The sequence below is a fragment of the Numenius arquata genome, chromosome 25, assembly GCF_964106895.1.
Source record: "Numenius arquata chromosome 25, bNumArq3.hap1.1, whole genome shotgun sequence".
NCBI classification, from domain to species: Eukaryota; Metazoa; Chordata; class Aves; order Charadriiformes; family Scolopacidae; genus Numenius; species Numenius arquata.
The window spans coordinates 5,171,404-5,189,933 of NC_133600.1; the positions used below are offsets into that span (position 1 = coordinate 5,171,404).

Genomic DNA, 18,530 nt, shown 5'->3' on the forward strand with positions numbered 1-18,530 from the left:
GCCCTCCCGTCGCCCGGCGCTTCCGGCCGAGGGCGGCGGAAGTGACGTACGGGGCGGCCGCCGGGGATGGCGGCGCCGAAGGTGAAGCAGGACATGCCCCCCCCCGGGGGGGGTACGGGCCCATCGACTACAAGCGGCACCTCCCGCGCCGCGGGCTCTCAGGTGGGCGGCGGGAGGCGAGCGGAGCCGGGGGGGGCTGCGCGGGGGAGGCCCGGCCCGGTTCCCCCCCCGGGTGTCCCGGTTCCCCCCCCCTCCCGGTGCCGCCTCTCACCCGCTCCCCCCCCCCCCAACACACCACCCTTCCCCCGCAGGTTACAGCCTCTTCGCCCTCGGCGTCGGCAGCCTCCTCCTGGGCTACTACACCCTCATCAAGTGGAACCGGGAGCGCAGGTGCCGCGTCCCGTCCCCCCCCGTCCCCGTCCCCGTCCCCCCCCGGTGCTTCCCCCGGTCCCGCCCCGAGACTCTCCGCCCGCCCCCCCCGGTTCTCCCGTTTCACCCCCCCCCATTCCCCCTCCCCTCCCTCCCGCCTCCCCCGTGTCCCCCTGCCCGGGGTGGGGGGGGGGGTGTCACCGGCTCCGGCACCTCGTTCTCCCCCACCGCAGCCCCCCCCCCCCCCCCCCCCGGTGCTCTCCCGGTGCCGGTTCCCCCCCCACTCCCGGTGCCCCCCCACTCCCGGTGTCCCGCTGAGCTCTGACCCCCCCCGTCCCGTCCCCCCCCCGACGCAGGCGGCTGCTCATCGAGGACCTGGAGGCGCGGATCGCCCTGATGCCGCTGCTGCAGGCCGAGTCGGACCGCAGGTACCGGGGAGGGGGGGGGGGCCCCCACGGCCGCTCTTTGTGTCCCGTGTGTCCCCCCCCCCGCCCCACCCCCGGGCTGAGCCCCCCCTCCCGCCCCCCCCGCCCCCCGTTTCCCCCGCAGAACCCTCCGGCTGCTGCGGCAGAACCTGGACGAAGAGGCCAAAATCATGAAGGACGTTCCTGGCTGGAAGGTTTGTGATTCCTGGGGCCGGGGGGGGGAAATTGGGGGGGGGGGAACTGGGTGTCCCAATGGATTTGGGGGGGGGGTGGGGGGGGTGGGTGTGGGGGTGAATCTCTTGGGAAGCTCGGCTCGCCCGGGTGGGATGAAGCCCCCCCCCCCCCCTAGGAAGGGGTGATATGGGGGGGGGGGGGGGGGACACGCCGATGGATGGGAGGTGGCTGCGCCCCTCCCTGTGTGTCCTCTGTGTGTGTGTGTGTGTGTGTGTGTGTGTGTGTGTGTGTGTGTGTCCCCGGCTCCAGCGCTCTCTCCCCCCCCCCCGCCCGCCCCCCCCAGGTCGGCGAGTCCCCGGTTCCACACCGACCGCTGGGTCCCCCCGACGCTGGACGAGCTCTACTACCTGCGCCCCCCCGCCGAGATGGACAACGAGAAGTTTGGGCTCCAGTATTACGTCTGAGCTGCCTCCTGGACCCCCCCCCCCGTCCCCCCCCTTGTCCTCCGGCACCGCGGGGGCACCTTGTCCCACCCCCTCTGATTAAACTCCCCCCCCTCTTCAATCCATGGTGTCCCACACCGTGTCCTGCTTCTTCTCGCACGGCTCCCTGTCCCCCAGCGGGAAATCGTGCCGGGGGGGGCGTCCCGGAGCAGGGGAGGGGGACGGGGGGGGCATGGGGGGGGGGGGCTGAGCTGGGGTTGTGATCCAGCTGCCAAAAGCACCCAAGAAGGGGGGGGCGGGTACCCCCACCCCCCTTTGTCCCCTGCAGGAGGGACTTGTCCCTCGTTGTCAGGGTCCGGTGGGGGGCTCTGATGGGGGGGGGGGGTTGGAGGGGGGGGACACACACCAAAAAACGCTGATTTTTGATTGATTTTTGATTCTTTTGAGATGTTCCTCTCGTTTGAGGGACGGGAACCCCCAATTCCTGACCCTGTTTTGTCACCTGAAGTTGGGGGGGGGGAGGACACACACTTGTCCCTCTGTGTCATGGGTCTACTGGGGGGGGGGGGGGGCTCTGATGAAGCTTCTGCCAGGTTTGGGGGGGGGGGGTGTCACCAAAAAAAAAAAACCAAACAATTTTGGGGTCTTGGAGATCTTCCTGTAGCGCGGGGGGGGGGGGGGTACCCACACTCCTGCCCCCCGTTGTCCCCTGCAGCGGTGACTTGTCCCTCGTTGTCACCATGGGGTGGGGGGGGGAGCAGAAAAAGCACCGATTTTGAGTCTTTTGGGGCTGAGGTGGGGGGGGGGGGGGTGCGATTTCTTGCCCCTCCCGGCCCCCCCCACCCCACCCCACCTTCCCCGGGCTCGCCCCTCCGCCGGTCGGCGGAGGGGCGAGCCCGGGGAAGGTGGGGTGGGGTGGGGGGGGCCGGCAGGGGGGCGGGGGCAACCGGAGTCACCTCCCCCGGGCGGCACCGAGAAGCTCCGGGGAGGGGGGGTGCGGGGGGGGGGGGGGGGGGAATGTGCGTTGAGCCGCCAGTCCCGCAGGGTTCTGCCGGTGCCCGCGCTCCCGCTGCCCCCGGTATGAGCTCCGCATCCGGTCCCTGCCGGGAACCCCCCCGGTACCTCAGGTGAGTCCGGTGTCGTTCGTGTCCCGTCCCGTCGTCCCCCCCCCGCCAAACCCCACCGGTCCCGGGGAGCCCCCCCGCCCGGTTTCGGCTCGGTTCTTGCCCGATGTTCTCCGGGGCTCCGCCGGGGGAGGGACACGGTGTCTCTGTCCCCCACCCCGGGACAGTGGGTTCCCCCGGGGGGGGTATCGCACCCCCGAGTTGCGGGGGTGGGTAAAAGAGGGGGGGGGGGGGGGGCTGGTACCCAAATAGCCTCGGTTGCCAGAGCAACTGCATCCCGGGTCTCCATGGCTGCGGCAGGGATGTCTCCGGCAGATGCGGGGAGCGGAGAGGGGGGACCCCAGTCCCAGGTAGGGCTGGTGCCTCCGGTGTCCCCCCCACTTCCACCCCGGGGAGGTTTTTTTTTTGGGGGGGGGGACGGGACGGTCCTGCAGCCCAGCTGGGACGAGCGGCGGGCACGGAGCTGGGATGCAGAGTTGGGATATAGAGTAGGGGGGACACAGAGCTGGGATACGGAATAGGGATGGGGAGCTGGGATGAAGAACTGGGATGCAGAGTTGGGGGGGACACGGAGCCAAGATGTGGAGCCGGGATGTGGAGCAGGGATGCAGAGGGGGACACGGAGCCGGGATGTGGAGCCAGGATGCAGAATCGGGATGCACGGGGGGACACGGGGCTGGGATGCAGAGTCAGGATAGAGGGGGACACACAGAGCTGGGATGGGGAGCTGGGGTGCAGAACTGGGATGCAGAGGGGGACACGGAGCCGGGATGTGGAGCCAGGATGCAGAATCGGGATGCACGGGGGGACACGGGGCTGGGATGCAGAGTCAGGATAGAGGGGGACACACAGAGCTGGGATGGGGAGCTGGGGTGCAGAACTGGGATGCAGAGGGGGACATGGAGCTGGGATATGGAGCACGGGTGGGGAGGGGAACTGGGATGCAGAACCAGGATGCAGAGGGGGACACGGAGCCGGGATGCAGAGTCGGGATACAGAGGGGGGGGGACACAGAGCTGGGATACGGAGTAGGGATGGGGAGCTGGGATGAAGAACTGGGATGCAGAGTTGGGGGGGACATGGAGCCAGGATGCAGAATCGGGATGCAGAGCAGGAATGCAGAGTGGGACATGGAGCTGGGATATGGAGCAGGGGTGGGGAGGGGAACTGGGATGCAGGACTGGGATGTGGAGCCGGGATGCAGAGGGGGACATGGAGCCAGCATGTGGAGCAGGGATGGGAAACTGGGATGCAGAACTGGGATATGGAACCAGGATGCAGAGAGGGACACGGAGCCGGAACCAGGATGCAGAGCCCGGAGCGTGCTGCTCCCGGGGCCGGGGTACGGGAGGGGACGCAGGAGGGATGCTCTCGAGCCCTTCGTCCCTCGGCTCCTCTCCCTCCCGCTCCCCGCAAGGTCTCTGCCCCATTGGTGGGCGCAGGAGCCCCAGCCACCCAGTGTTCCCTCTGGGTGACACCGGTAACTGGGTTGAACTGGGTCGAACTGGGTCAGCTTGGGCTTTGCTGGGTCTCCCCTGAGCTCTGTCCCCTCTGCAGGGGACAGGAGCAGCGTTTCCCCCCCCCCGCCCCGTCGTGTCCGCAGACCCTACAGCGAAGCCAAACGGCAAATCCCGGGGCCAGCGGGGAGGGCTGGTGGCAAACGGGCACCCCGGAGCGTTTGGGGGGGATGCTGTTCCCTGAGCGGGCAGTGAGCCAGGACCCAGGGAGCCCCGGAACGTCCTCCCCCCGGGGACGATGCCAGGAGAGCGGGTGCCAGCCCGGGCCGGGGCCCAGGATTCCCTGCCAGCAGCGATTACGGACAATGTTCTCCCCTGGAGCAGCCGCGGGGAATTTTGTCAGAGCCGGAACGTGCCTTTTGTTGGGTGACCGACAACACAGCTGCGCTGGGGGCTGCTCGGCCCCCCCAGCCCCACCACGGGAGGGGGCACCAGGGGGGGCTGGATTTGGCCTATTTCCCACCCCCCATTTGCCTGCAGGACACTGCTGTGGGGCTGGGGCCGGGCTGGGACTCACTAGAGGGCACCAAAGGATTGGGGACTGGGATGGGATGGGAAAGGGTAGGATGGGACGGGAAAGGATAGGATTGGATGGGACATGATGGGATGGATGGGACGGGAAAGGATTGGATGGGATGGGAAAGGACAGGAAGGGACGGGATGGATGGGACAGGAGAGGACAAGATGGGACAGTATGGATGGGATGGGAAAGGATGGGATGGATGGGACACGATGGGATGGGAAAGGACAGGATGGGATGGATGGGAAAGGACAGGAGGGGATGGGACAGGAGGAGGTTTTCCTGGGGTTCTGCCAGGATGCCCAGGGCACTGGGGGCCTCTGGGGTCTGCCAGGACATGCAGGGGGTAGGGGGGGTCTAGGGGGTCAGCCAGAGGATGTGGGGTCAATGGGATCTGTCAGCATGGCCAGGGGAGGGGGTCTGTAGGGTCTATGGGGTCTGTAGGGTCTATGGGGTCTGCCAGAGTGAGCAGGGCATGGGGGGGTCTATGGGTGTCGATGGGTTTGTGAGGACACCCAGGGGATGGGGTGGGATCAACCAGGATGGCTGGGGGATGTCACATCTAAATGGTCTCTGGGGGCTGCCAGGACGCCAGGGGACGTGGCTGGTCTGTGGGGTCAGCCTGGACAGTGTGGGGCCACCCCACAACCAGGCACCCAGTGGGATCCCAGCCCCATAACCCCATCCAGCTCCCGGGGCCAGCAGCACCACACCATTCCTTCACGTGGCTGGGGGGCGGTGGGTCCCCTCCCCACGGCTGGGACCGAGCAAGGAGTGAGCGTGCACCCCCAAAACGATCGTGGGGCCGGGGCTGGGCCACCTCAGCTGCAAGTTTTCACTCCTGGGCCACCGGAATCCCGACTCCGGCCTCTCCTGGCACGGTGGTGGTGGTGGTGGGGGGGGGGGGGGGCTGGATTTTCCCATCCCTTCCATCCCGCACGGCGGCACACGCTGGATCCGGCACACGCTGTTCCCCGCCGCGGCGCAGGTGAGCCAACAGATGTGAGCAATTATTGTCCAATTCGGAGCCTCCCCCAGCCCTGCCAACTTTTGGGCTCGGCAGCGAAGGAACAACCGCAGCATTGTTCCTCCTTTATATAACGGCCCCGTCCCCGCGAGCCCCTGGTGGGGGGGGGGACACACACGCTGCCAGGGCTGTGCCTCGCATGAAACGCAGCCCCCACCCCGTGGTGACGGGCCCCAAATCTGCCACCCCTGCACGTCCCCAACCCCGAGTCGCTGGCTGTGCCCACCCCCAGCCCTGCGAGCCCCCCAGCCCGCTTGCCCAGCGCACCCGCCCCCCCCGCCCCGAGCATCCCCCGGGGGACACGGCGGGGTCCCGAGGGTTGGGGGGATGAACCCGTCCTCACTGCCATCCGCTCCCCCCGCAGCAAGGCGGAGGCGGAGGCCATCGAGAAGGAGCTGCTGGAGGATTATCGGTTCGGGCGGCAGCAGCTGATCGAGATCTGGGGACACGCCTGTGCCATGGCCATCACCAAGGTGAGGTGGCCAGAGGGGCTGGGGACACCCTGCCGGAGCTGGGGACACCCTGCCAGCTGCTCTCCCACCCTCACCCTATCCTGTCCCCCCCCTACGTGGCTTTTCCCATCCCGGGCTGTGGTCACCCTCCTTCCCCAGACCAAGGTGTGGGGACAGGGGACAGCCAGGGCTGGTGGCAGAGCCAGCGGTGAGCGATGCTCTGGCCATGCCAGGGCTGCAGCCCCTCCCTGGGGGGGGGGGGATGGTGGGGGGGGTGTGTGGTTTGTGTTCATCAGCCACCCATCATTATTTCCCCTGGGGTGAAGGAGCCCCCCCGGGTTACACCCCTCCCCACGGGAGGGGGATGCTCAGCCCTTCCCTGGGGTGTCGAGGGCACCGGCAGCCCTTGCCCTGTGCGGGGAGGGGGATGCTCGGGGCGGGGGGGCTCCCCATGGCTTGGCAATGCTCTCCTGCGACTGGTCCTGAGTGCTGGTCCTGGATGCGAAGAGGAGGAGGAGGAGGAGGCAGCGTGGGCGAGAGGTGCAGCATCAAGGGCAGCTTTGTGCCTCGGAGGCCGGCGAGCTCCGCGCCCGCCCGGCTCAGCTTTTCCGTTGGAGGTGTCTGGACCATGCTCTGCCCCCCTTTCCCCCCCCCCCCCCGCCTTCTCTAAGGGCGCGGGAGCTGCCCGAGGAGGGGAAATATTTGGGTGTTGGAACCTCTCTCAATCCCAGGGATCATCCTGGTCTCATGCCATGGGGCCGCCCACCCCTCCAGGGACCCCCATATCGCAACATCCCCACCTCCGGCCCCGGCTGAGGGAGAGCGAGGCTGAGCATCCTCCTCATGGGGCTGAGCATCCTCCTCTTCCTCACGGGGCTGAGCCCTGGAGAGCACCCACGGACCCCAGCTTGGGTGTCCCCCTCCACCCACCCGGCATCGTCCCCTCCCGGCACGTCCCCAGAAGCCCCACGGCAGCCGGCAGCGTGGCCAGCGCTGGGGCAGGGCCAGGGCCAGGAGAGCGTGGCTTTGTCCAGCCCAGGGGTGGCTGCGAGCAGGCCGTGCCGCTCAGGGCTCTGGCGCTTGGACGGGACCGGGAGCCAGGCTCCGGGAGCAGGAAAAAATCCGTCAACGGATAAACAGAGCCTCCCTTTGCCGGCTGCTGGTATGCGGAGCGCGCGGCCGCCTCCCTGCAGGCTGGCGGGGAGCCCCATCCCGCCGCGGGCATCGTCCCTGTCCTGGGCATCGTCCCCATCCCACCAAGGGCAGCCTCTGCATCCCACCATGGGCATCATCTTCATCCCACCATGGACATCATCTTCATCCCACTATGGGCCCTGTCCTGCCCTGGGTGCCATCCAAGTCCTGTTGTGGGTACCATCCCCATCCCTCTGTGGGCATCATCCCCATCCCATCACAAGCCCTGTCCTGCCATGGGTGTCATCGCCATCCCACTGTGGGCACCACCTGCATCCTGCCTTGGGCATCATCCTCATCCCACTATGAGCCCTGTCCTGCCCTGGGTGCTATCCCCACCCCTCTGTGGGCATCATTCCCATCTCATCACGTGCCCTGTCCTGCCATGGGTGCTGTCCCCTATCCCACTTTGGGTATCATCACCATCCTACCATGGGCACTGTTGGCATCCAGCCGTGGGCACCATCCCCATCCCACCATGGGCACCGTCTGTATCCGGCCATGGGCATCATCCTCATCCCACTACAGGCACCATCTTCATCCCACTGTGGGCATCACCCCATCCCATCACATGCCCTGTCCTGGGTGCCATCCTCATCCCGCTGTGGGTGCCATCCCCATCCCACCTTGGGTATCATCTCCATCCCACCGTGCCCCATGCTGCCCACCCAGCAGCACATCCACATCACGAGTCCATCTGCCCTCAAGGCCTGGTCCCCCCATCCCTGGCGCTGGGTGCCACCCCCAGGGCTGACCCGGGGGGGGACGGGGCTCAGTGTTGCTGCGATGTCCCCATCCCCTCTCTCCAGGCCTTCCCGCTGCCGTCGCTGCCGCGGAAGCAGCCCACGGTGCTGGTGGTGTGTGGCCCGGCGCAGAACGGAGCCATCGGGCTGGTGTGTGCCCGGCACCTGCGGATCTTTGTAGGTATCTCCCTCCCCTGCTCCTCCTCCTCCTCTTCCTCTTCCTCCTCCTCTTCATCCCGGAGCGATGCCGGGCTCCAACGCCGCATCCCCCCTCTCCGCCGTACAGGACTATGAGCCCACCATCTTCTACCCCAAACGCTCCCCGGACCCCCTGTACCGGGATTTCACGACGCAGTGTGAGAAGATGGACATCCCCTTCCTCTCCTACCTCCCCACCGAGGTGAGTGTCCCCCCCCCGCCTCGGGAGCCACCACTGCCACATTCACCGGCTGACGTGGTTGAGTTTATTATTCTTTTTTTTTTATTATTCTTTTTTTTTTTTTTTTTTTAAATTTTTTTCTTCCTTCCCCGCCCGCCCCCGGCTCTGCTGGGAGCCCGGGGATGCCATGAAATCCAGCGGCGGCTGCCGCGGCCCCGCCAGCCACCGGCTTCTGTTGTTGTTGGAAGCGCCCGCCGGGCTTGGCGGGAGGAATGTGACCCGAAAGCCTTGCCCTGGCCGAGGCCACGCGTCCCGTCCCCCCCCCCCCCCGCCTCTCCTTGCCCACATCCCCCCCCTCCCTGCCTCTGTTTTGGAGGGGGGGGAATTTTTTTGGCAGGAGCTGCCGGGTGAGTCTATTTATGCAGGAAGATGGGATCCCCGCGTGGACTCGGTGACTGTCCCCATGGGGTTGGGGGGGTTGGCCGGGGGGACACCCGCTGCCCACCTTGTCATGCCCCCCCCCCCAGGTGCAGCTGATCAACGATGCCTACAACGCCGTGGTGGACGCTGTGCTGGGAGCCGAGGGGGAGGCAAGCGAGGGGAGGGAGCCCTGCGCCGCCATCCTGGCCACCCTCAAGCACGTCCGCATCCCCATCGTCAGCCTGGACGTGCCCTCAGGTGCTCAGCGCCCCCCTTTCCCCCCAAACAGGATGGGACACACCACACCCCCCCACCTCCAGGCTTGTCACCCTGTCCACCATGGCATCCCCCCGGGCTCAGCGCCTGGGTGGCGGGGGAGCCCCCTGCGGTGCCCTCCCAGGGTGGGGACAGCCCCGGGGACACCCCCTCTGGGTCTGTATTCCCCCCCCCCCCCCCGCCAGCCTGGCAGTGTCCCCGCCGGGAGCGGGGGCTGGCGGCTGCTCCCCACGGATGCGTTCAGGGCATCCACGGTAAATAACAAACTCCCTGAACTGAGACATGATGTAATTTGAAAACACCCGGGTGTCTGGTGGCCAGGCCTGGAATTGCCATCACAAACCCGCCCCCCCCCCCCGGTTGCGTGTCCCCCCCCCCCTCCTTGCCCTGACACCAGCCGCAGGAGCAAACAGGAGTCCTCGGCACAGCCCCCGGTGAATCCCCACCAAGAAAAACCCTGCTGGGTGCCAGGATGCAGCCGGAGCCACGCAGGGCGGTGATGCTGGTGGTGGTGGCGGGGGGGACGACACATGGACCCCCATCCTCCCTCTGCCCTCCCCATCCTCCCTCTGCCCTCCCCATCTCCGCCACCCCCAGAGCATCCTCCACCGAGGCACCGGCCTCGGTCCCTGGGGCCACCCCCCGACCCCCGCGTCGTTTTTTTGCCCTCGCAGGGTGGGATGCAGAGGCCGGGGGCAGCGGCGGGATCAGCCCCGACGTCCTGGTGTCCCTCTCGGCCCCCAAGGAGTGCACCCGTCGCTTCCTGGGTCGCCAGCACTTCGTGGCCGGGCGGTTCCTCCCCTACGACGTGCAGAAGAAGTTTGAGCTCAACCCACCCGAGTACCCCGGCACCGAGTGCGTGGTGGCCCTGCGAGCCCCCCGGGAATAAAGCGCATGGTGGTGGCTCTCCCCTGGGGTCGGCGTCTGCCTGGGGACACGGGGCGAGGGGGGACGGTGGCCTCCTTGCAGGGTTTGGGCTGGGGGCTCGTGCCGGGGCTCATCGGTTCCACACCCCGTGTCCCCTGGGACCTGTCACCAACCTGCTTTTGGGGACAGAGCCGGTGTGACCTCCTCAATCGCCCGTCCCATGGGGATGGGGCAGTCGTCGGGGTCCCTGTGTGGCTGCGGGGTCCCCGGTGCTGCCGCTCTCCCCCGTACCCGAAAACCCTTGAACCCGGGGAAGGGTCACGGGAGGAAAACGGGGGCTTTAATTAACAGGGAGAGCAGTGACGAGCCACCGCTGGGGACCATCCCCACCTGTCCCAGCGGAGAGGGTGTTGCTGACCCTGTGGCAGCGCGGGGAGCTGCCTCCCCCCGGCCCCGGGGGGAGCTCGGTGCAGCCGGAGTTTCGGGGAATGCAGGGAATGCACCGGGATTTCCGCCGGCCGGGCCGTGGGAGGGGGCTGCGGTCTCCAACCGTGGGCAGCTGCCGTTTGGGGGTAACCCCAGGGAGGGGGTGGTCCTCGCCCCATCACAACCCCCCCTCACCGTCACACGCCAGCGCCGAGGGGTTCTTTGCCTCCTGCAGCCCCTGGAGGGGGGGGGGGGCAGTTGGGGCCATGGGTGCACTGAGTTCTGCCCAGCCTCAGCTCCGGCTCAGCGTGGGGACGCGGGCGGCTCCGGGACACCCACGTGGGCCAGGTCACGGCGCGGGCGCCCACCGTCCCCACCAGTCGGCCGTGCCCCAGGGCCACCAGTGCCAGGGGAGCGCTGGCACCCCGACCCCAACCGCAGGAGCACCGAGGCCGGGCTTGTTCGGCTTTTTTTTTCCTTTTTTTTTTTTTTTTTTTTTTTTTTTCCCCTTTCCCTCCCCTCCGCATTCCCGAGCGCATCCAATTTTAGCAGCTTTTGCAAAAACAAACCCTCAAGTTTCCCGGGCTGGAGCGGTGAGCGGCAGCGTGCGGCCGCCTCGCCGGGGAGGGCTCCTTCCCGCTTCCCTCTTGACACGGGTCCAGCCGCGGCAGAGCCGCCGGCCCCGCGTGCCAGGAGCCGGTTGCCGCTGTCTGCCGGCGCGAGGGGGAAAGGCCTCATATATAGACCCACGGTCCCGCCGCCCTCCCAGTCACCGGCCGACCTGCTGCCGGTGCGGGCAACCATGGGGGAGCTGGCGCTGGCCCTCCTGGCTCTCGCTGCCCTGCACGGTGCCGGGGCCACAGGTAAGGTCGGGGTCTGCCGCCCGACCGCGGCGATGCGGGGGGACACGTCCCTGCCATCGGGCGCATCCTTTGCCCTCCTGGGGGGGGCTGGCGGCGGCGATGTGGGGCGGGATGGGGATGGGGCTGAGCGCTCGCCAGATGTGCGGCGGGGACAGATGTGCGGCGGGGACAGATGTGTGCTGGGATCAGGTGTGTGCCAAGGTAGTGGTCACGGCCAGGGTGGTCCCTGTGGCACCTGCCCATGGGAGGACACGTTGGTGAGGCTCAGGGTGGCTTTGTCCTCCCCAAAGCCATGTCACCAGAGGGACGGGGACGTGCCCTGCGCCACGTCCCCACTAGCTCTGCCTGCTCCAGCGCCGGATGGTTGGTGATCCTTGGCCACCCCAGCTGCTCCATGGGGCTTTTGCCCCCCGGTGCTGACCCCCCCCCAGCCCCATGGGGGTCTCTGCAAGGTGCCAAGGGCAGCGTCCGTGCGAGACCAGGAATGTCCTGGGGACAAATTCCATCCACCTGCAGAGCAGGGGCTGTGACGGGTCCTGCTGTCCCCCTGGTTCCCTGCCACCTGGGGAGGGGACAGGAGGTGGCAGGGTCAAGTCCCCCCTGTGGTTGGATTGCTGCTGGTGGAGGGATGGTGCCCCCCCCCTGCATGGCTGAACCCCCCCATCGCAGCACCCAGGGTCACCCACACGGGGGGGCAGAGCTGCCCTTGGAGACCCCGGCTCCCCAGGGTTCGCTCTCGTGGGACGTGGTGACATCCACTGCCCGGGGTGCACATTGAGCCCCCCTCCCCAGCCCGGCCACTGCCGTGGCAGCATCTCCACTTGCCAGATCCCTTTTTTCCGCCCTCCCCCCGGGGGTTGCGGTTTTACAGCCCAATTTCCTGCCGCCTCCCAGTTTGGCTGCTGGGGCCGTGTGTGACGCCAGGATCGTGCCGTGGTCTTTGCTTTGGTGCCCACAGCTTGGGGAGGGACCGGCCGGGTACCCCTGGGTGCCCTGGGGAGAGGGTGCCCCTGGCACCGGGTGGTCTCACCCCTGTGCTTCCCCCAGAGCCCCTGGAGAACGACTCGGAGCCGGGGAAGAGCGGCACGGCCGGGAAGCCCTGGAAAGCAGCCCCCAGCCTGGCAGACCTCGACTTGGACACGGCAGGTATGGATGTCCCCAAGCCCCCCCCCGCAGGACACTGTGTTATTGGGGACCCATGGCCAGGACACCCCAAAGGGGCTGCACAGGGCAATGCCAGCCTGGGAGGTGCCATCTCCCCCCGTGGTGGTGTCCCCGGGGGACCCTCGCAGCAGGGATGTGGTGTCCACCCTGCGCTCCCTGAGGCTCCCACGCCACGTTCCCCGGTGCCTTCCATCCCCATGTGCTTCATCCGCTCCTCCTTGAGGTCCCCGAGCTGTCCCCAGCCCCGGTGGCACCCCGGGGTGCTTAGGGACGGGGAGGGGGCTTCTCCCCATCCGCATCCTCAGGGCTCGCTCCGTCGCAGGCAGAGGAGCCGAGTGGACGTCCTGGTTCAACATCGACCACCCCGGGGGGGACGGGGACTACGAGAGCCTGGAGGCCATTCGCTTCTACTACCGCGGGCGCGTCTGCGAGCGGCCGGTGGCCATCCAGGCCCGCACCACTGAGTGGGAGCTGCCCGAGGAGGTGGGCGAGGTGGTCCACGTCAGCCCCAAGAAGGGGTTTCGCTGCATCAACAAGGAGCAGCCGCAGGGCAAGACCTGCTCCAACTACCACATCCGCTTCCTCTGCCCGCTGGGTGAGTGCCTGCCCCTCCCTACCCCCCAGACCCCAATGGCATTTTGGGGGGGGGGCTGTCCCATACCCATTGGTGCGTTCACCCCTTGCTTGTCAACCCCTTCCGCATCCCACCGGGAGCTGCGGCTGCACCAGAGCTTCCCTCCATCCATCAACCACCCCCCGGGTGCAGGGCGCTGGGCATCATCCCGGGGTGGGGGGGGGCAACCTGCCCCCCGTGGAGCTGGGTGCGGGTGGTGGGTGCCCCGTTAACGCCTCTGCACGCCCCCAGAGCACATCTACTGGTCACACTGGTCCTCCTGGAGCCCCTGCTCACGCAGCGCCTGCGGCAGCAGCGGCATCCAGACCCGCAGTCGCCGCTGCCTCAACGCCCGGCCGGTGGCCACCCTCAAGGAGCTCAAGTGCAAGGGCAAAGCCGTGGAGCGCCGGCCGTGCAGCGCCGGCCCCTGCCCAGGTAGGGACCCTGACACCCCCCCCCCCCCCCCGGCACCCACCTGCCCCCCGACCACCCTCGGCTCCTCTCCCGGCCCCCACTGCCTGCACATCGTCAGCTTAATTGCAATTAACAGAGGCCACGCTGGTAAATACAGCTTGGCGGGGGTGAGGGGTGGCTGGATGGAGACTCCCAGGGTGGGGAGACACTGGGGGTTTGGGGTGGGGGGAGCGTGGTGCCCGATGCCCGCCTGGTGTCCCCCCCCCCCACAGAGCCGGCGTGGATGGCGTGGGGCGCCTGGGGCCCCTGTTCCCGCAGCTGCGGCAGCGCTGGGACGCGCATCCGACGCCGGAGCTGCAAGAAAGCCAAGAAGGTGCCATGCCCCGGCCGCCCCGTCGAGGTGCAGAAATGCCCCCCCTCACCCTGCCCAGGTATACCTGCCCTTGGGGATACGGGGACACCCTCCCCGGTGCCCCCCTACCCACCTAACCCCACCACCGGCCGTGGTTGTGGGGTCTGAGCGCCCTGTCGCCCCACAGCCTGCCCCGGGCACACGCTGCAGGGCACCGTGGTCTCGGCCACCGGCGCGGCGCTGCCGGATGCCCGCATCTACCTGGATGGCCGCCCGCCGGTGCTGGTGGCCCACAGCGATGCCCGCGGGCGCTTCGCCGCCGTGGGGGTGTGCGAGGGCACCGCCGCCAACGTCAGCGCCCACCGCGAGGGCTTCGCCCCGGGGCTGGCACCCATCGTCACCAACGGCTCCGGCGCGGCGGTGGCACACCTGAGGCTGCAGAGGTTGGGTGAGCATCGAGGTGTGGGGTGGGAGGGGGGACCAGCCGGGCACCCCTCGAGGGACGTCCCCGAAGGATGCACGGTGGAGGGGGAGCGATCTGGGGGGGCGGCCGCAACTCGTTGTACCCTCTGCCACCTTCCTCCCCTGCAGAGAAGCCCTACATGGTGCTGCACCCCAAGTCCAAGGTGCGAGTGGCCGGGCAGGAGGTGACCTTCTGCTGCAAAGCCTCGGGGACCCCCATCCCCAAGAAATACTACTGGTGAGCAGGGTCTGGGCAGAACAAAGCCAGAACTGGGGGCGGTGGGGAAAGGCAGCCCCCACCACGTCCCCGCTGAGCCCGTCCCCGTCCCCATAGGTACCACAACGGGACGATGCTGGAGAGGAAGGTGCACCGGTACGGCCACCGCCTGACGCTGCGGGGGCTGGCACGGGAGCAGGCTGGCACCTACCACTGCAAAGCCAGCACCGAGGCGGGCGCCATCAAATCGGCACCGGCACAGCTCACCGTGCTGGGTGAGAACAGGACGGGCTTCCTTAGCACCAGCATCACCCTGGGATGGGGCGTGCGGTGGGGACAGTCACCCTAATCCCCCCTTTCCCGTCCCCTCTCCCCAGCCCAGGGCCAGCAGAACTGCAAGCCGGAGCCTGAGCCGAGCCTGGTGGAGTTGCCCAGCGAGTGCCCGCAGGATGCCACCGGCTCCCGCTACTACAACGTGGGTCGCTGCCCTCCCTCCCCGTGCGCCGGTGGCCCCGACGGCCGGTCGGGGTGTGGGGCGGAGACCGGGCGCTGCTGCGGGGTGCGGAGGATGGAGATGCGGGAGATCCCCTGCGCCGGCTCCCTGCTGCCCATCAAGGTGGTGGCCGAGTGTGGCTGCGGACCCTGCGCCCAACCCCGCGTCCTGGTGCAGGGACGCGTGACGGCGGCCGACACCGGCGAGCCTCTGCGCTTTGGGCAGATCTTCCTGGGCGGGAGGAAGGTCGGCTTCACCGGCTACAAGGGCTCCTTCACCATCGAGGTGCCACCGGACACGCAGCGCTTGGTGGCCCGCTTTGTGGACCGTCAGCAGAGGTTCGTGGATACCGTCAAGGTCCTGCCCTTCAACCGCCGCGGCGGTGCTGTCTACCAGGAGGTCAAGATGCTGCGGAAGAAGGAGCCGGTGGACCTGGATGGCAACCAGAGCAACGCCATCCCTCTGGGGGAGGCGAGCGGCCGGGAACCCATCGGGGAGCTCGTCCTTCCTGCTGGCGCCTTCCTCCGTCCCTCCGGGGAGGTCTTCAAGGGCACGGTCAAAGCCAGTGTCACCTTCCTAGACCCCAGGGACATGGCGACGGCTGGTGCTGCCTCCAGCGACCTCAGCTTCACCAACGCCGAGGGGGAGATTGTCCCCCTGCGGACCTATGGCATGTTCGCTGTGGATTTTCGGGAAGGGGAGAGCGGGGCGGCGCTGCAGACGGGGCCGGTGGAGGTGCGGATGGATGCGGGGCAGGTCTGGATGCCGGAGCACCTGCAGAAGATGAAGTTGTGGTCCTTGAACCCCGAGACTGGCTTGTGGGAGGAGGAAGGGGTCCTCCGGCCGGCTGGGGGGAACCGGAGGAAGAGGGAGGAGAGAACCTTCCTGGTGGGGAACCTGGAGATCCGGGAGCGGCGTCTCTTCAACCTGGACGTGCCGGAGGACCGCCGCTGCTTCGTCAAGGTCAGGGCTTATAGCAATGAGAAGTTCAACCCCTACGAGCAACTGGAAGGGGTGGTCATCAGCCTCATCAACCTGGAGCCCCAGCCTGGTTATCCCTCCAACCCCCGGGCATGGGGTCGCTTCGACAGTGTGGTGACAGGTCCCAACGGCGCTTGTCTACCTGCTTTCTGCGATGGCCAGCGCCCTGATGCCTACTCGGCCTACGTCACCGCCACGCTGGGTGGGGAGGAGCTGGAAGCCGTGGCCTCCAGCCCCAAGCTCAACCCCAACGCTGTTGGGGTGTCCCAACCCTACCTGGGCAAGCTGGGCTACCGCCGGTTGGACCACGATGACCCCAACTTGAAGAAGACAGCTTTCCAGATCAACGTGGCCAAGCCTGACCCCAACAACGTTGACGAGACCAATGGTCCCATCTACCCTTACCGGAGCCTCGAGGAGTGCGAGGAGGCACCAGTCAGTGCCAACCACCTCCGTTTCTACCGCGTGGAGGTGGACAAGTACGAGTACAACGTGGTGCCCTTCAAGGAGAGCGACCTGACCTCCTGGACCGGCGACTACCTCTCGTGGTGGCCCAACCCTCAGGAGTTCAGGGCTTGTTTCATCAAGGTGCGGATCGAGGGGCCACAGGAGTATATGGTGAGGTCCCGTAATGTGGGGGGCAGCCACCCCCGCACCCAGGGGCAGCTCTACGGGCTGCGGGACACCCGTAGTGTGCGGGACATGCTGCTGGAGAACACCTCGGGCGCCTGCGTGGAGTTCAAGTGCAGCGGGATGCTCTTCGACCAGAGCCTGGTGGATCGCACCTTGGTCTCCATCATCCCCCAAGGCAGCTGCCAACGCACGGCCATCAACAGCCTCCTCCGGGAGTACCTGACCCGTCACCCTCCGGTGGCGGAGAACAACCACACGGCCGCCTTCACCATGCTGGCACCGGTTGACCCCTTGGGTCACAACTATGGCATCTACACGGTGACGGACCAGAATCCGCGGTTGGCCAAGGAGATCGCCATCGGCCGCTGCTTCGATGGCACCTCCGACGGCTTCTCGCGGGAGATGAAGGCGGACACCGGCACGGCCGTCACCTTCACCTGCCAGGAGCGGCCGGCAGGGAGGGAGAGCTTCTTCCAGCGCCTGCTGACGGCCCCGGCTGAGGCGCTGGCCGAGATCCGGCGGGAGATGGGGGCCAGCGAGATGCGCCGGGCTCCCCCTGAGGTGATGGACTTTGCCTCTGGTGCCCGAGCCCCGGGCCCCACAGCCACCCGCCGGACCCCCAGTGGCCAGCGGAGGATGGGCCGGATGCGGGGGCAGCCGTGAGCGCCGCAGACCCCTCCCCGGTGCCCCCTCCCGGCTCAGCTCTGCCCTCCCTTTCCCCATCGCTTTTACCCGCACTCATTTATAACGACCGAGGGGGGGGACACACACACACTTGGGACACGTGAAGTGGGACCCCCCCCGCCGTTCCCCCCGGGGGACAGCAGGGCAGGGGTCCACCGGGATGTGGGGAGGGGGGTGACAGTGGGCAGCCCCTGCTGTTCTTGCCAGTCGTCCCCCCCCTGCCCCGGTGCTGCCCCTGCCCTTGCCCCCAGCCCCACGCGGGGCAGCTCTTGGTGCTCAGCCCCGGGGACCGTGGTGCCGGTGATGCCGGCAGTGGACCCGCGGCCCCACAGGGGTTATTTAAATAAAACGGAATAAAAGAGGGGGTGGAAGCGAATAGGGGAAGGGGCTGGGATGGGAAGGGGTCCCCTGCCCGGTGCTTTGCCCCGTGTCCAGTGGCAGGGCTCCCGTGTGCCCATGGCCAAGGGTGCCGGGAGCACCGGCTGCATCCCTGCCCCGCACCCCACAAGGAAACATGGGGTTTCTTTTGGGGAGACACCCTGAGGATGTGGATAAAAAGCCCTCCCTGGGGTCTCTGACCTGGCACGGGCACAGGGACTCGGTGGGACACTGTTCTCCGTCCCCACAACCTTCACCCAAGCCCAGGGCAGAGCCCGGCCGGGCCCCATCCTGCACCCATCCTGCTACCACCGACCCGGCTATTTTGCCCTTGGGGAGCGTTTTGCCCCAATTGCCTTTATCCAAGGAAAAAAGAAAAAAAATTAAAAAGGCATTTCTTAAACCCCTCCCCAGTGCAGGGACCCCCCAAAAAACTCCTGGGGTGCGCCGGGGGCCAGGGCAGCGAGCGGCAATGGCAGGATATGACTCCGTGGCAGCGGTGCCGGCGTGCACCAAGGGCTCGTACGGATTTGTACATTATTTATTACAAAATATACAGTTGTGTGTACACCCGCCTGGCTGCTGGGCTTCTCCGGGGGGGAGCCCAGACCCCCTATGTGTGTCCCCCCACCCCAAATCCTGCCCCATCGCCTCCCACCCCGCACGGTAGCATCGTCCCGGCGGCTCCTGTTTGCCTTGGTCCCGGTTCAGCCGGTTGGCTGCGGTGTGGGGGGAACCGTGCCAGCTCCCCGCGGCCGGGGGACGTGGCAGCCGGGGGAGGCGGGGGGGACTCATCCATCCCCATAGCCCCCCCACCAGCGCACAGGAGCCGGGCACCCACTGGGTGATCCCAGCTAGGGAGAAAGGCAGTGAGTCCATCTGTCCATCTGACGTCTGTCTGTCCCCCTTGGCTCACGGTA

General features: G+C 67.7%; 3 protein-coding genes across 3 annotated transcripts; all 3 read left to right on the forward strand.

The window, feature by feature from the left end:
• Positions 1-66: 66 nt before the first annotated feature.
• NDUFA13 (NADH:ubiquinone oxidoreductase subunit A13) lies at positions 67-1,532 on the forward strand. Its single transcript, XM_074163783.1, is given in 7 exon segments — positions 67-105; positions 108-162; positions 312-390; positions 726-797; positions 919-988; positions 1,312-1,326; positions 1,328-1,532. Coding segments are annotated over 7 exon segments (435 nt in total). The 3' UTR covers positions 1,433-1,532.
• Positions 1,533-2,491: 959 nt separating this feature from the next.
• YJEFN3 (YjeF N-terminal domain containing 3) lies at positions 2,492-9,952 on the forward strand. The gene is made up of 6 exons (XM_074163839.1): positions 2,492-2,538; positions 5,964-6,072; positions 8,055-8,165; positions 8,275-8,388; positions 8,895-9,045; positions 9,738-9,952. Exons 1-6 carry the CDS (start codon positions 2,492-2,494, stop codon positions 9,950-9,952), a joined length of 747 nt encoding a protein of 248 aa, XP_074019940.1.
• Positions 9,953-11,158: 1,206 nt separating this feature from the next.
• CILP2 (cartilage intermediate layer protein 2) lies at positions 11,159-17,211 on the forward strand. The gene is made up of 9 exons (XM_074163872.1): positions 11,159-11,219; positions 12,267-12,365; positions 12,706-12,978; positions 13,249-13,431; positions 13,683-13,841; positions 13,950-14,210; positions 14,354-14,462; positions 14,559-14,716; positions 14,819-17,211. The coding sequence occupies exons 1-9, from the start codon at positions 11,159-11,161 to the stop codon at positions 17,209-17,211; spliced, it is 3,696 nt and encodes a 1,231-aa protein (XP_074019973.1).
• Positions 17,212-18,530: the final 1,319 nt, after the last annotated feature.